Source organism: Dendrobium catenatum, unplaced genomic scaffold, assembly GCF_001605985.2.
Source record: "Dendrobium catenatum unplaced genomic scaffold, ASM160598v2 fragScaff_scaffold_1348, whole genome shotgun sequence".
NCBI classification, from domain to species: Eukaryota; Viridiplantae; Streptophyta; class Magnoliopsida; order Asparagales; family Orchidaceae; genus Dendrobium; species Dendrobium catenatum.
In genome coordinates this window covers 263,374-279,725 of record NW_021319810.1, presented here as the reverse complement: position 1 = coordinate 279,725, position 16,352 = coordinate 263,374, and the positions used below count along the sequence as shown (strand labels likewise).

The window sequence follows — 16,352 nt, the reverse complement described above, 5'->3', positions numbered from 1 at the left end:
AGAAATATCATTCTGTCAATACCTAGCAATACCCTGACTTTGCTAGGTATTGCTCGGTATTGGTCTTGACATAGCGGTATTTCTCATTATTATCAAGCAATATCGACCAATACATAGCAATACCGAGCAATACCAAGCAATACCCGAACATAGAAATATTGGGTTCCGGTTCGGGTCGGGTCGTCAGGCCGCACGTAGCGACATGTTATTGGTGTCCGGATGTAGAGCTACGTCCGGTGTCCAGTCCTAATAGTTTTTCACAGGGGAGACTCAAAAGAGGATAATTTGGCTCAACAAAAAATTGAGCATATTTCCCCTATAAAAATAAACTACAAACATATTTTTTCAAATATATTTTTTTGAGGCTACAAAGTCAAAATTTCAATTGAAAGCAATCATTCTTTAACATTATTAATAAATATTGTTTGGGAATAAAATATATACGGATATATCTCAAGCAAATATTTCACAAGTAAAATTTCCAAAATCATTAAATTTCTTCTAAAAAATAAATATAATAAAATTTCAATTAACTGTTTTTATCACATTTATCTTAAAAAGTAAATACATTTCAATTTTTGATCAAATATTTTGGCCAGTACTCAATTGATTGTTTAATAATAAAAAAAATAATTTAAAATATACTATTTGTTTATTAATTTCATATATGAAAGTAAAACTATTATGTTAAAGATAATTTTATAATTTGTTTGTTGCATAATTCCATTTTTCAACATGCACTAAAATATTTCGGATGAAAGGCTTGCCTCTTGATATTTTTGTTTGAAAAGATTATTACGTGCAGAATCAGGACACAGAAAATCGTTCGTTCTATTTTTTTTACTGAGATCAATAAAATCGTAGTTGTACAGTAACTATGTTTTTACTGTTCAACACATAATAATCTCTAACTTTTATAATAAAAATAAAAACAAAAACAAAAAAATGGAAATAAGCTTCTTAAAACAATCCATCTTGATTTATGAAAAGAACTGTTCGAAATCCAAATGTGAGAGTTCCATCAGTACATGAACAAAATTCAGAGACAAAAAACAATAGAAGCTTGTTTTGAAAAGTCTAAAGAGAAAGGAAAGCATTTCATAAATCTAAGCAGGGACTTCAATCTCAGTAGGCATAGTCAAAGATGGAGGCCTTGCATACTCTTCTTCCTCCTTGGGTGGATGGATTGTAACCAGATCAGGCAAAGGAGTTGTTGGCCCCTGCTTGCCTTTGGGATCCCAGTCAAGCATAATCTTCACTTTGATGCCCAGAACTCCCTAATTATGACAAGAAATCAATAAAGGTCAAAGCTGAAGTTCAGATCAAATAACATTGAGCCAAGCTCAATCAGGAAGTTGTTCTTTAAAGTTTCGCTTGCGACGGTTTTCTTATTGCTTCTTAAAGAAGATTTTTAGTACTAAAAAATTGTTTTAAGAAACACTAACGAAACCTTAATATAAGGTATAAGAAGAGAAGAAAAGAATGCCATAAAACAAAAGCCTACCTGTCTGAGAAGAACATGCCTTACGGCAGAGTCAATGTATTCATTCACAGGCTGACCAGATGAAATCATGTATCCATCCTTGAATTTCATGGATTTGGCACGCTGAGCCCTAAGTTTTCCACTAACAATAACCTAAAAAATCATGCAAGGAAAATAAAAGAGGGGAAATAAATCCTGCATCTCACAAGTAAAAAGCCCAAGGGAGAAATTATTATATGCGGAGACCAGATGCAGAATGCCGTCCGGATAACAACCAGAATGTGTCAAGTCAGTAGTACTGAGCCGCGATACCGAATGATACCGAAAAGTACCGAGCCACGGTACCGAGCGAAGGATTATGTAGGTGCATTCTGGTTGATCTCCGAACGGCGTTCGGAGTCTGCACATAATAATTAATCCAATAAAAGATAGAAATCAACCAATGAAAATTAAACATACCTCACATCCCTTGGCGCCGCTTTCCATGATAAACCTCAACACACCATAACAAGCCCTAGAAAAAAACCACATTTCCACACAGAATCAACAGGCAATGCCAATTCTCTTAAAAATTTTTCAAAAGAAAAGTCCATCTTTGCTGATCAAAAAGTTTCAATTCATAACGAAATTCAAATTAAAAAAAAAATCTATAGCCCTTCAGACAGGCCACAAAACTAAAATGTCGCAGAACATGATATAAATCATAACCACTTCATATTTCAGAATTCTATCAAAAAAAAAGTTGCACCCATGAAAATCACAAAATCAGACATATTGCATTTAGAACATAATCAGATTCTAAAATCAAAGTGATCATTTAGAGAAAAAAAATGAGCATTTTATTTACTTGCATTGGCAAAATAGTTCTAATTGCCACGAAGCAATGAATGATTTAAAAATTACCAGCTTCCAGGAGATCCTCACAAAGATTTTCATTTTCTTTATGTAACGAACGCCCCAAAATATAAACTTGAAATGCAGAACATAAAATAATAGCATTGTCATCACAATTTATGATTTTATTGGATAGGACAAGCTAATAGGAGAAGAAACTTGCCAACAAGTTTAACAAAATGTTCTAGTACAATTCAATGCACAGCAAATCATAAAATCCAAAGAAAATTCCTGAAGCAGAAAGTATAACGTAAACAGCCAAAACTTGGACAACTGGGATGAAATAATTTAGAACATACAAACTAATTGTTAAATAAAATAAACATAATCTTTTATAAAATTGCTCAGTATCGATCATGTGGCCATTACAAGCTTATTGTATGATAAATAGTCGCTCATAACTTAGTCAGCTTGTATGGCATTAATATTGCCACCGTCCGACACAAATTTAGCACTGAATGGCCTATTTGCTTTATAGATGGCATGCCCATAAAAATCATAAGTATTTTATAGGTTTAGAAGATGTTTGGAACACTGCAAAACAATTAAGACGTGAAAGGAATGATGGTTAAATAATATCTTAAGAGCGTGTTCTAATTAGTTTTGGGTGTTATATCTGATGTGAAGTTGTCTGCAGAATAGCATTCTAAGGGGTTGTTTTGTAGAATGCAAAGATTTTCATGCATTTTTTGAGGTTATACATATATATTTCTTTCGGAAGTAACGACGACTACGGGAGCTTGCCCTTGCTCGTTGCCAAGATATCCATCTTTCTTTCTTAAGCGCCCTTCTTCGGCCAAATCCTGTTAAATCCGTCAAATGATAGGATTTAGATTTAGGCGGATTTACTCAGATTTATGCCATAAATCCGACTTAAATCCTGCTGTAAATCCGATACCAAACAGCCCCTTAAGGTTGTTTGATCCAGATATATTATTATATTATGTGTACAACACCCAACCATCATATTTATCTAGATTGTAAAAATCAGGCCGGAGATAGAACCTGAAAAGAAAGAGGTTCATGATCAACTGGCCCAGTTGAACATGGATCTAACGAGATGGCATAATAAATATTAAAAATATTTAAATGATGAAATAACAATGTAATAATTATGAATAATATAATTTTGGGACTAAAAAACAAATAAATTAATACATAAACACTATATTCTATAACTTGAACTTTAAAAAATAAATCATTATTAATTTATGTTATATATTTAAATATAAATAAATTACTAATATTAAATTTAAATGTAAATATCCCAATCATTGATTTTAATTCACAATAAATAGAAAATTTAGTTCATATATAAATATATTAATTTAATATAAATAATTACTAATTTATATTATATATTTAAATATAAATAAGAATTATACTTATATTTACCAAGGTTGTAAGCATCAAACCGAATATGGAACCAGCAAAGAGAGAGATTCAAGGTTCAATGGTTAACATTAAAAGTTAAATAATATTTACCAAAGTAGTAAAAATCATATCGAAGATAGAATCGAAAAAGAGAGAGGTTCAAGATTTAATGGTTAACATTAAAAAAAATTATTTACATTATAAAAATTATGTTTAAAAATATAGTGATTGTGTTGTTAACATGAAAAACTCACTTTAGTTCTTTAGTCTCACATCACTTAGACACTTTAGATTAGTATTGTTTATAAATTTATATAGCTTTTTTGTGAATTGAATGACCAAAGAAGTCACATGAATAGTGATGAAATATGAGTCAACTTTATTGGAGCTAATTTAAAATTTAATTATTATAAAATTTAAAATTATTTTAAATTTAAATTTAATAAATTTATTTTAATTTATTAAATTTATCTTAAAAAATAATTATATAAAATAGATAATTATTGAACCAAACAGCTTTTAAAAATCGGGACAAATTCACCAATTTGGTGGTCGAACAGTCGGTTTATAGCAAAGCTAGTTTAAGAGGAAATCCACCGCCTAGCCAACCGGTTCTTGGTTGAACCGGTCAATCTGACTAGTTCGGTCCAATTTTCAAAACAATGATATTTATGAAACGTATGCCCAAGCAAAAATAATTAACTATCAAACACACATTTGAGCATGCAACAATCAAATCATTGAGAGTTAAATGAATCATTGCAATGTATATTTGGTAAATTTGACATGCCCTTCAAAATTTGATCAATATATAATTGTAAATAATAGTTGGGTGTCAGTTTTATGAATAGATAATATTTGGGTCCTAAATAGGAAAATTTCCATCACTATTTAAACTCTGGATCTTATCCATAATTTTCTTATGATTACCAATATAAGGCTCAACCTGATTATCATTTTTCATCTCTTTTAACATCTTCTATTGTTACCTATGATAATAAGCCACAACAAAGCAACACTCTTACCTAAAGAAAAAATGGCAATAACTCCAAAAGCATTAGCTAGAATTTTATTATTCTTCCCCCTCTAGCAATAGTTACTCTAAATAATTATTACAATGACAACGGACTATTCACTAATATGCTTTGACTTTTGAAAATGATTCTAGAACTACTACCCAAATGTAATACATTGCTAGAAGTTGAGCAAGAAAATGTTTCTAATGTGATACCTGAGCAAGATCTGCCACTTGAGATGAATCAATTTATAGGTCCAATTAGTGTTGTGATGCTCAAGCTTAGCTTTGAGTGCAGCAAATTTTATTGAGTTTCCTTAACCTATGGAGGAATTACAATTTTAAGACATATAGTCAACTGGTATAAGAATCTTAGCATATCTAACTCAACCTTGCATATGATAAGTACTATTAGTGAATCTACATTGCAAATGTTAAATTGAATGTGTTAATATGGCGGTGAAATAGTTATGCTCTCACCATTTTGGTGGCTTTTATGCTTGGTATGAAGTTGTCTATCTAATTCCTCTGATTATGCAAATTTTTCTGACTATATGGCAAGAATATATGTTACTGCATGATTGTTGATGCTTGTCATCCCTTTCAATCATTATAATTCCAAAATTTTAGGAGCCAACTAACCCTATGGGCCACGATAGGATTCTAGAAGACTAGCAGTAGCAAAAGAGAGAAAAATAGTAGGTGGCAATGATGGGGGATTAGCAAGTGGCATGATTCTTTTAGGATTTTTTTTTTCACAAGCAACACCTTGAAATATTTCGCCGCCGCCAAGTTCGTAAGCTAGTGTGCGAGTGAAAAAGAGTTTAAAGTGAATAAGAAGGTTGTCATTGACTCGGACAATATACAATAGAAGTATCAGCAAAAAAAAGAAAACATTGAAACCTCAAGAAAAATATTGCCATATAAATTTTCAAACAGTGTTGCAAAGAAAAACAAATGTAGTCTAACACTTGAATAGGAGGATGAAGGTAGTTTAGAGTGCTAACTATTTTCACTAGTTCAAGAGTTTGCCCTGAACCAAACATGGAACTAGTTGAAGCCCTTGCAAACATCAAACTAATAAAAACCCATGAAAATCTTTTATTTTGCAGTAATGTTACATCTAACAACCAAAGAAGCCTTCAACTAAATTCTTCACAATGCCACTGCTGATCAAGTGGAGTGGCATAAGCGAAATTTTATAAAAGAATTTGGTTTACCAAAAAATACTTGTTGCAAATCCGAAGAAACATTTAGTAACTATAATATAATGGTATGCCACCTTTTATATTGATCAGCCAACACAAAAAAATAAAACTAAAACCTTTTGGTTACTAGTCTTACTCGTAGAAAAAATAAAAGAACAGAACGCAGATCCATATCCATTTCTAAGCTACAAAATACAAGAAAAGATTATATTTATCAAGAAGGAACAAGAAATAAATAAGTAAGATATCAAAATCATATCCATTCACACCTCTATCACTAATAATTCATACTTGTGGTAGAATGTTATATAAACAACCAAGACACACAACTAGACCATAAAAGCCAGTACGTATTAAACTTGGCTTAATCTATAATGCATCTCTTGTGACCATGAGATGAACGGGACAAAATAGCGGGTGCTCAAGAAAGAAAGATTGAAGTTAATAGAAAATGCTTTAAATATGATCTTTTATAAACATGAAATAAATACTTAAAATATCTTAACACAAAAAATAGGATTAACCAAGATCTTCTCAATAGAAGCAAATAACTGTGAATAAAATTAAAACATTTACTTAGTGAATACAAGGACAATCGCTTAATAGAAACATAACGGGAAAAATGCATTAAAAAGAAATTACTTAAATAAAACACAAGCCCATATAACCACGCTCAAATGAGAACTTAAATTACAGGACTAAATTAGAGAAGCAGTAGAATCATAAAGAGTACAAATAAGCAAAATATTTAAATAAAATAAATGAAAAACAAGCAAATGAAAATAGCAAACCTTCTGACAGCAAGACCTCCCAGAAGTTTATAGCGGAGAGACTCAGCCTGGGCAATGGCACAGAGCCCCCTGTTATTAACCTTCTCAGCATAAAGCTCAACGCTGTTCTCTGGAAACTTAAATCTTTTCTGCACAACTGACGTCAACTCTCTAATCCTCCTCCCCTTCTCACCTGTGGGTGCACAAACCCAAAACTCAGACATTTAATAAGCCAAAAAACCCTTGAGTCGACCAGATAAAAGGCAAATGATTAAGTGGGGTCAAACCTAGAACGTTCTGAGTGCGGGTCGCCCTGATGATGATCTCAGTCCTCATGGGAGTAACTCTGACCTCCACACCGGAGTATCCATCCTCCGCTAGCTCACGAGTCAACACTTCGTTCAGCTCCGCGAAGAAAACCCCATCAGCCACAAACTGAAAGTTCAAAAAACACAACCCAAGATATAGGATATCTAAAACAAAATAAATCCTTCTAGTTATCAGAAAGAATGTTTTGATCACAATACTTGTTATTCAAACTATACATCAAAGCAGAAAAAGAAAAACGTAGAGAAGTCCCAATGGTTGATATTCAAGAGAAAAAAGCTCCGACCTTACGCTTCTTGCTCATCTGGGCTGCCATGGTTGCGGGATCGGCAAATGACGGAGGCAAACCGCAGCCGCGCAAGCTTCTGCTGTCGTCAATTTCGGTGAAAGAAAACCCTAGGATGGATGCGAGACACAGAAATCGGCTTATAAGGAGGGATGCTACTTGGAACTAAATCAAACGGTCCATATTCATCTACGTCAGAGATTGAAGGGTTGATTTCCTCCCCTCCATTGTAATAAGTATTTTATTTGTTTTTATCCCTAAAAGGCCAATAAAATTTATCAAATTACAAGCCACCAGTTTTGGGCAGTATATATAATTTGCATAATGTCCTCAAGTTTTTAATATAAAATAAGAAAAGGATATACTAATATAATATAAAAGAAACGCTCATGAAGTTAAATGGCTATACAATAAACCTAAGAAATATATATATATATATATATATATATGTTTTTTTTTTGTTATAGCTTTTTTATAATTTAATAATCTTCATAACGAAGATAATAAATTAATATTTGATCTAAAAAACTAAAATAATTTAGTATGCATTGCATTTATAAAGGAGTTATTGTGTGTACATATTAAATAAACATAGCGCTAATGCACATCATTGATCCATCATCAACATCGACATCGACGTATCACTTATGCTCGAAAGGCGCGATGATTAGAAGAATTGGTAGTCTTTATTTCCTATCACTTTGATATTACCATTCGCCATTGCGAAGGGCACAGTAGCCCTACGATTGGGGCTCGTGATTGATCATGTTGGTTTGTTCTAAAAAATTGCTTTATAAATAAATACGAAAGCTATCTCAAATGAAACCCAAATTTTTGAAAAATCAGAAGCAAATCTTGCAATTTTTGAAAACAAACCTAGTTGAATGAATTGATTCTAATAGCTCAATAAGTTTTTTGGCAAATGATAGTAAAATTTTAAGTTCAAAATTTTTTTTAATATATATTTTTTTATTTTTAAATTCACATACATAAATACGCAATAGTAACAATGATGATCGAATTACATGCATGGCATATTGCCATGAATAACAAAAAGGTACCAATGGAAGCTCACAATATTTAAGAAAAATATGCATCATAAAATATTAATAATTATTCTTAATGCTCTCATCCTCTTTATTGTATATTGAGCATTTTTTAAAATGAGCTTTTTGCTGCAATAATTTTTTGAAAAAAAACAAAAAACAATGGTAAAAAAAGCCTAAGATTTTATTTGGAATAATTTTCTGGCCACTTTCTACACTAGAATTTTTAATTCAATTTTTTTTAAAAGCAACGAAAAAAATAATGATAAAAAACTATTTCAACCGAAGCCTAAAACCAAAACGCCGAATCAATAAGCTGTGATAAGCTACCTAGCACACATTTATTTTGTTTCATAACAATTCAACTAATTATACAAAAAAAAAAAAAAAAAGACTACAGAAATCTCAAACGGCCCTTAATCACCATCCAGCAGGTTACAAATTTGGGCATTTTAAGAGATTTGATGATAATTCCATGAAAGACAAACCCACCGAGCAGCAGCAAGAAGAAAAAAGCGTTCATAGACGCCAGACAGTCACAAACATTCTAAAAATCTAGTTAGAAGTACATCATATAGTCCCAGCCAGTATAAATAGCTCCAAGGATCAGAAGGGCTACTGTGATCTGCTTACTGGTTCGAGTGCTTCGATCATGACCACACTGTTACCCCTGATAACCTTCAGTTTTCCAACAAAACAGCAAAAGAATATTAACAGAAAAAAAGGAAGCTTTGAATGGACGCAAATAGATGGGAGAGATTATTCTGTGTGGTGTTTGAATGCATCCGGAGACTAATCCGGATGTGTCACGTCATTCGATGCACTGTTCATTGGGTAACGTGGCGCGTCCGGATTGACCCTAGGACGTGTTCAGACACCACGTGTAATAATTTTTCAATAGGTGGATAGATGGAACTTAAGTGATGATTACATACCACCATTCCAATATCATTCTTCTCGTTGCCACTCACATCGACAGTGTTGTCAATCACAAGGTTCATGAATTGGTCAAATCCACGCAAGGTGCCGATGACGGTGCGATTAGCATTCAACTTGACTGAAAAAAAAAAGTGAGAGGTAAGAAAAATGAAACAGTTAATTTAGACTTTCGTTTGGGACGGTTTTCTTACTGCTTCTTAAAGCAGCTTTTTAGCACAAAAATAAAATTTTGTACTAGAAAGCTGATTTAAGAAGCAATAAAAAATCGACCTTAATATGTAAAGAATGATGAAATTGAAAGATTTCAAATAGCTTTTTCACTTGTGTGTTTGTGCTTGTGTCTGATTTCATTTGTTAGGATATTATGATATATTTCCCATCAAGATCTTGAAATTATAACACTTGCATTTAAAAATCCAAAATCACATGATGAAGATTTGTGTTTGCTCGCTTAAACAAGATTTAACTAAGTCCAACTTCCATCAATATTTTGATCTGTATGTTATAGATCTACGGTTGTCTAGTGCAACGAGATTGGGAGGGTATATATTGGGAAGGACAGCTTTACGATTGATTTGAGGAAGATCAATACCTCTCCCACACCCGGTTGTGCAACAACTTGTTCTCATTTTCTCGCTCCTTCCCCTCTATAAGGTCATGTATCTATCTTTTTCTCTTCCTCCTCTTTAAAAAGCTTGCGCTCCTCCTCATCTAATGCTTCAATGACATTGTTGTGCTTCTTCTAAATATTCAAACTCCTGAGATACCATATCCATGGAAATCCCCACAAATTCTCGAAAAATTATTAGGTCCGGTCACCTGATAGAGAAGATGCATTCGGATTTCTCTCTGTCTACAGTAAATCGCAGTTCATGTAGCAGCTGCGCTTTGACTGTGCTTTTATTATAGATAGAGAGAAATTCGGATGATTCTCTCTGTCCGGTGACCGGACCTAATAATTTGCCCAAATTTTCCAAGTTAAAGATCAAAATCAAAGCATCCATGGAGCATTTGAATATCTGTTTTTCTTAGCCTCTATCCAACATGATTCACCCTCTTAGATCTCCCATGGCTTACTCCAACCACTGACAAAATATACCCTTAACCAAATCTTATCCCAAATCTAAACCCACAATGCAACCAAAACTAGTTAAAACCCCTTTAAACTATAAAAATGCGCCTTTCTTTTCTTTCCCCAGTGAACACTAAGCCAGAAGAGTCCACCTTTTCCTTCTAAATGGAATGCGATTGATACTCAATCTGTCCTCCAATATTTCGACATATAGATCATGGTGAACTATAGACCATCTATTGGATGTTCAATCATGTCATGCTTATTTATCATATTCTACACTGTGTTCTTAGTTTTCTTTTTAAGTTATTTGTCACGGTTAATGTGCCACCTATCTCAATTAGATGTATATGTGCTTTCAAAATTACTTTTTGACTTATAGGCCTTTCCTATAACTAGTACAAAATAATGTTCTCAAAGTGAATGTGGCTAATAATTTAAAGTAAGGAGATTTACATACATACTGCTTCAAATATCATAATTTATATATCTAACACCCTAAACTTTCTATTTACTTACCTAAAGCCTAAAGCTTTTACATACATCAAATCTATCACTCTAGCTGCTGCTGTAACCCCTCATCTTGACTCAATCCTAGTTGAATCACTGATTCTCCTTTCCACTGTAACCCATTATCTGAATATTTTCTACAAACCTTCTTCCATTGCTCTATACTTATCCTTAAACTTCTCTGGTTTGGTTAGTCCATTTCTGGACAGTTGCTTATTGCTACCCTAGCCTTCTTTAGTGCAATCATCAGCAATGGCTCCAATTTGCCCTCAGTCCAGTCGTCCGCAATTCACCAGTGCTTCCAATAGCGTTGATGATGAAATGGTTAGTGTTGGGGTACAAGAGCGTATCCTCTTCTTTTAGTTATAACTTTTAAACAAATTTTGTTCTTTTATATGATTTAATTTTTTCCCTGTTCCTAACAAAAATTATGATTTTTTGTGCTCCAAGGATCATGCAGTAAAAATTTTGAGTTTTTGGATTCTAAGGATTAAAATTTAGGTGTTCAGTGCTTTTTTTTTTTAATTTGAGGTTTTCTTCTTTACTCCTTTCACATATTTTCTCATTTATATAGTTCCTTCCACTTATCTTTTCTATCTATAAGCTTAGAGGCTTAGTCTGTGGTGAAGGAGAATTCACCACGGAGTTAGCCAAGGGGTTACAGCGGCAGCTGGAGTGATAGAGTTGATGTGCTTGAACGTTTTAGGCGTTAGTTAAGTAAATAAAAAATTTAGGGTGTTAGATGTTTAGTAATTCATGCATGACAAAATTCAATAATAATGCAATTTATTAAATATTAATTAATCATCATATTAATTACTATTTAATTTGTTAATTAACTAATGCAGGAGTCGTAAAAATAAGTTAACGAATAAAATGAAAAAAAATGTTAAAGACATTTTTAATTAATCACATTCTGATGGCACTTTTGATTCATTAAGCATGGTTACATTCCTGCTTAGATAAAATAGCATCATTAAGTACTTCAAGTTGCGCATGATTAATGTTTAGGACACTAAATAAAAATATATATTACTCAATTAAGTAATATATATATATATTTATATATTAAGTATGACATTCTTAAATATTTGAAATATAACATGGATTTATTTTTTGTGATCATTACAATCATGTACTACCAAACCACTATTTAAACAATAAATAATAAATATAGTTATTTCATTTACTATGCATTATTTATGGATAAATCAGTCATAACAGAATAAAGCACAAGCTGTAATGAATTAAATTCTTATATATCTACCTACCATTCAAATATTATCTGTGAATTCGCTCAGGCTCTGTAAAATCTCAAGCCATCATATACAGCTGACCTAATAAGCTTTATATGTTTCCTCCTCTTTTACTTATCATCAACTTTGAAGTAGCTCAAATCGAATGAGATTTGAGAGCGGCAACATGGAATCAAAATTCATCTTGTATGCCATCAAAGGGAAAGCAGAAGATAAAACGGTGTTATTGTCGCAATTGCACAAGGAGGTTAAAATTATTCAGTTATCAGAAAACAAAAGAGTCATTGGCCCTCATGAACAAGTGGTTTGTCAGAGTAAAGAAGATAATTGTAAAGGGTAAGAGGGGCGGCTTTGTTGTTGTCCTTTTCTAAGGCCAACAACAATCAGAGAGCGTATAAGTTAGGTTTTGATTGAAGAATTATAAGAAACCATGGCGAAGAGGTGTTTAAAATGATAAGAAGCCATAGGTGTTTAGCCGAGGGATGTGTTGTTTGATATTTCAGTACATGAAGAGACATGAAACTTAGTAATTAAAAGATGTGTGGGGTTACCAACTATTTAAATGAATATAGGTGAACCAAATTGGATGGTAGTGATTGCTCTTAAGAAAATGAACGGTTGAGAAATTCTAAAGACAATGATTTAAGCATCTTTTATAATAGTAGTGTAGACAGACTCAAAGGGTTTTGAAAGTAAAAATATTATTAAAAATGCTAGGTGCACCCAGGACAATATAGTTACCAAATGCCTGAGGTATTAGATGCCCAAAGGTGCTAATACAAGCAAAGCGGGGCACTTAAATAGCAATGTCTATGCAACTTATAATTTTATTTCACAGGAGGAATACTTTGGAAGAGTATAAAATGAAAATAATCACATTAGTTAATATTGGACAAAATAAAGAATTTTCAAGCTCCATTATGCTCTAAGTTCGAAAATTTTGCTTAATATATTATTTAAAGCAAGATTAGTTAAAGCACTTAAGTTTTTAACATGTATATATTAAAGATAATGTAATCTTGTGAATAATCTGTTCCACCTTCATAATCATGTATGCTCTCTTCTCTATCAACAGATTTATAACCCCTCATTCTCTGCATCTGTTTCCTTGTATTCATTCTCTTTATCTTCATTAGTAGTACTCTAGAACTTTAGTTCTCACATCTACATTAGATTAACTTGTTTCCAAGATGCCCACTTGTTCTTCAAACTCTTGATGTTCATTTTACATTATCTCATATAAAAAATTCATCATAAAAATAAAATCAACTTCAATACTTAAGTTATGAGCACCCTTCTCTGAAATCAAGGCAAGACACTCATCTCACCGCCTCACCGTCTGACACCTTAAAGCTAGGTGCTTGTCTAAGTACACCTTCATTATGATGCCCATCTAGGAAATTCACGAGGCACTATGGCCTCACCATGCCTCATTCGAATGAGTAGGTTAGTGCCTAGCTCAATTTTAACAACACTAGTAAGAAATGTTTTCTAAATAAAAAATGAGCTCCAAAATCTCCTGATTCCTCTCTTCCCTCCCTTGATTGTGTACTAAGCTCTTACTCCGACCCTTGACCATCAAAGCCCTACATGGGGTCGTAGTTGGGTACCCATGCTTTACTCGGACGGGCTTTCACCCACCCAAGCCCACCCATGGTAACTTTCGGGATGTCATACCCACCTATACCCACCCACTTTCCATGTTTTTTGAACGCAGTCTGCCACGGATTGATGGCCTTATTGCCCTTTGCTCTGATTGCAAACTTTCAAGATACATATCAAAATTTATTATAGTCATAGTAAGTGTTGCACACTATGTAGTGAGTCTTGCAGTAATATAATATATATGATGATTAGCAATGTAAATTGATTTATCCTCCAATATTGAGTATCCACCCATACCCACCCACAAGGCAATGGGTGTACCGATACCCACCAATACCCATTGGGTATGAGTGGATACATGGGTGGGTGTGGGTATGGGTACCCAATGCAGGGCTCTATTGACCATGTGTTTATTTCCCTCTTTTAACCTTCAATTGTGTATTAGCTTTTTTTTTCCTTCCCCAACTTTTTTTTTTGGTTGCGCTAAGCTTTCTCATGTAGCCAACCCCACGTAGTGGGATAAAGGCTTGATGTTGTTGTTGTTGTTGTTGTTAAGCTTTCTTATCATGTTCAACTCTATTCCAATCATCCACTATCATTATGTTTATGACAAATCATTCACCGCATGCTCAATCAAGTCATGTTTATGTTGTGTCGACTTTTAAGTTGTCCTTGATCATCCTCCCATCAATTGTTAAAAGCTATCTTTCCATTTCAATTAAGCCATCTACTAGATTTAGAATTTTTAAGTCACATAATAGTATGACCTAAGTATTACAAAGAAATTTTGAGTTCCCCAAGCCATTGATCAGTTGTGTGCCTCTCTTTTCTCTCAATTGTGAATCAAGATTCTTTGTCCTGAGTACCAACCATTATTTGTGTACTTGATTCCCCCTCCCAACTCTTGGTCATGCACTAACTTACTTTCTGCTTCTCTCCACGCCCTTATCTATTCATGCACTTTGTCGTGTTCAACTTAAATTTAGTATGTCGATTAATGTATTCTAAGTGTTAGATCCCTCAAATTATATTTAATTAAACCAAGCAAAAAAAAAGTTGCAAAGGAGATATTTCTCTCAAAAGAAGACAAATTTGATCGTGTAACAAAATGGTTATTCCACACTTCAAATGCTCCTATGTTTTTCTTGTCAAAGTGCACACCTCCTTTACCAACCAAGACTATTCAATGCAAATTCAGAAAAATCCCAAATGAAAGAAATTCATTTTTAAATAGAATGGCATAGATCTATTAATAATCGAAATAGGAATTAGACTATTATAGCCGAGGAAAGGTTTTCAAAAATATAATTTCTTATAGGGTCAAATCTCCCTAACAATATAAACAACATAAGCATTGCAAATTAATCATAAAAATGAAAAATAGAAAGGAAAATATCCAAAATGAATTCAATGGTACAATTGGAGGTCTGCGATAGCATGCCACTGGTAATTTCCTTACTGTATGTTGCAATAAATTATAGTGTCTCAATCATAGCACAAAAGTCTTGTGTACATATCTAACACCACACGTTTATATTCACATATCTAACAATTTAGTGTCCTAATCCCCCTAGATTATATTAAGTCACGTGTCCTCTTTGCATGCTAAATCATCTAGTTTTTATGAAACCACAAAGAAAATTAAACCAAATCTTATAAACGGAACAAAAAAATCCAAGGCCAACATTCATGATGGGCGCCATTCAAATCATTTTAAATCAACAGAAAACAATTAAACTAATACAAATCTAGATTTTTAGACAAATTCATTACGATACGGGGTAAAACAAAGCTACGGAGCATCTAAAATGAGAAAGAAAAGAAGAACTCACTTTGGAGCTTCTTGTCCATGTACCTGCAACACCGTTTTGACATCCAGACAGAGAAAAAACAAACAAGAAGATGATAAACGTGAGTAATTCACCGAATCAGTAATGAAGGACTAAAGGTCAGGGAGGGGAAGAGGAAGAAAGACTCACTTTTTGAGATCCGGAGGCTGGCCAGACCTGCTCATGGTTGCTACGACGAAGAGGTTGGGCGGTCGAAGTGATTTCCCTGCTCCGCCAAAACCCTAAGCTCCAAAGAGAAATCGATGCAATTTCCCGTTCTTTTTCTATTATCCTATTTTTTTGAGACATCTATTATTCTATTACTGAATTGTCTGGGCCATCAGGTCGGGAGCGTTCTGCAGCCCAGCCCAAACATAGCGCAGGCCCAAACCTTGGCCTAGACTCTGAAGGCCAAACTTTAAGTGAGACTTGATATTTCATCAAAAATTATATTGATCTAGCACAAATCTAAAGATATATTTGAATCTAAAAAATTCAATTTGTGACCATACGAATACCAATCTTAGCAAATTTATAGTTATACTTGTTGCGTCCTGGAGTATTTGCGGCGGTAGAGAAATATATAGTTTAATGTCTTAGCATTGTACGAAAATCCAGCACACAATCAGAAAAGTGAGAGGGTGTAACATTCATAAGAGACACCAGAGTTTTTACATGAAAAACTCCTAAAAAGGGGGAAAATCACGGGGTCTGACCCAGTTTGAATGAATCCACTAG

General features: G+C 33.3%; 2 protein-coding genes across 2 annotated transcripts; both read right to left on the bottom strand.

Moving 5' to 3' along the window:
• Positions 1 to 960: 960 nt before the first annotated feature.
• Positions 961 to 7,515, bottom strand: LOC110106767 (40S ribosomal protein S3-3). Its single transcript, XM_020836773.2, has 6 exons — positions 7,358 to 7,515; positions 7,032 to 7,179; positions 6,766 to 6,937; positions 1,943 to 1,997; positions 1,505 to 1,636; positions 961 to 1,277 (listed from the first exon to the last, which is right to left on the bottom strand). The coding sequence occupies exons 1-6, from the start codon at positions 7,385 to 7,387 to the stop codon at positions 1,107 to 1,109; spliced, it is 708 nt and encodes a 235-aa protein (XP_020692432.1). The 5' UTR covers positions 7,388 to 7,515; the 3' UTR covers positions 961 to 1,106.
• A 1,200-nt stretch (positions 7,516 to 8,715) lies between these two features.
• On the bottom strand, positions 8,716 to 15,914 carry LOC110106768 (probable small nuclear ribonucleoprotein G). Its single transcript, XM_020836774.2, has 4 exons — positions 15,765 to 15,914; positions 15,618 to 15,640; positions 9,339 to 9,460; positions 8,716 to 9,081 (listed from the first exon to the last, which is right to left on the bottom strand). Exons 1-4 carry the CDS (start codon positions 15,797 to 15,799, stop codon positions 9,019 to 9,021), a joined length of 243 nt encoding a protein of 80 aa, XP_020692433.1. The 5' UTR covers positions 15,800 to 15,914; the 3' UTR covers positions 8,716 to 9,018.
• Positions 15,915 to 16,352: the final 438 nt, after the last annotated feature.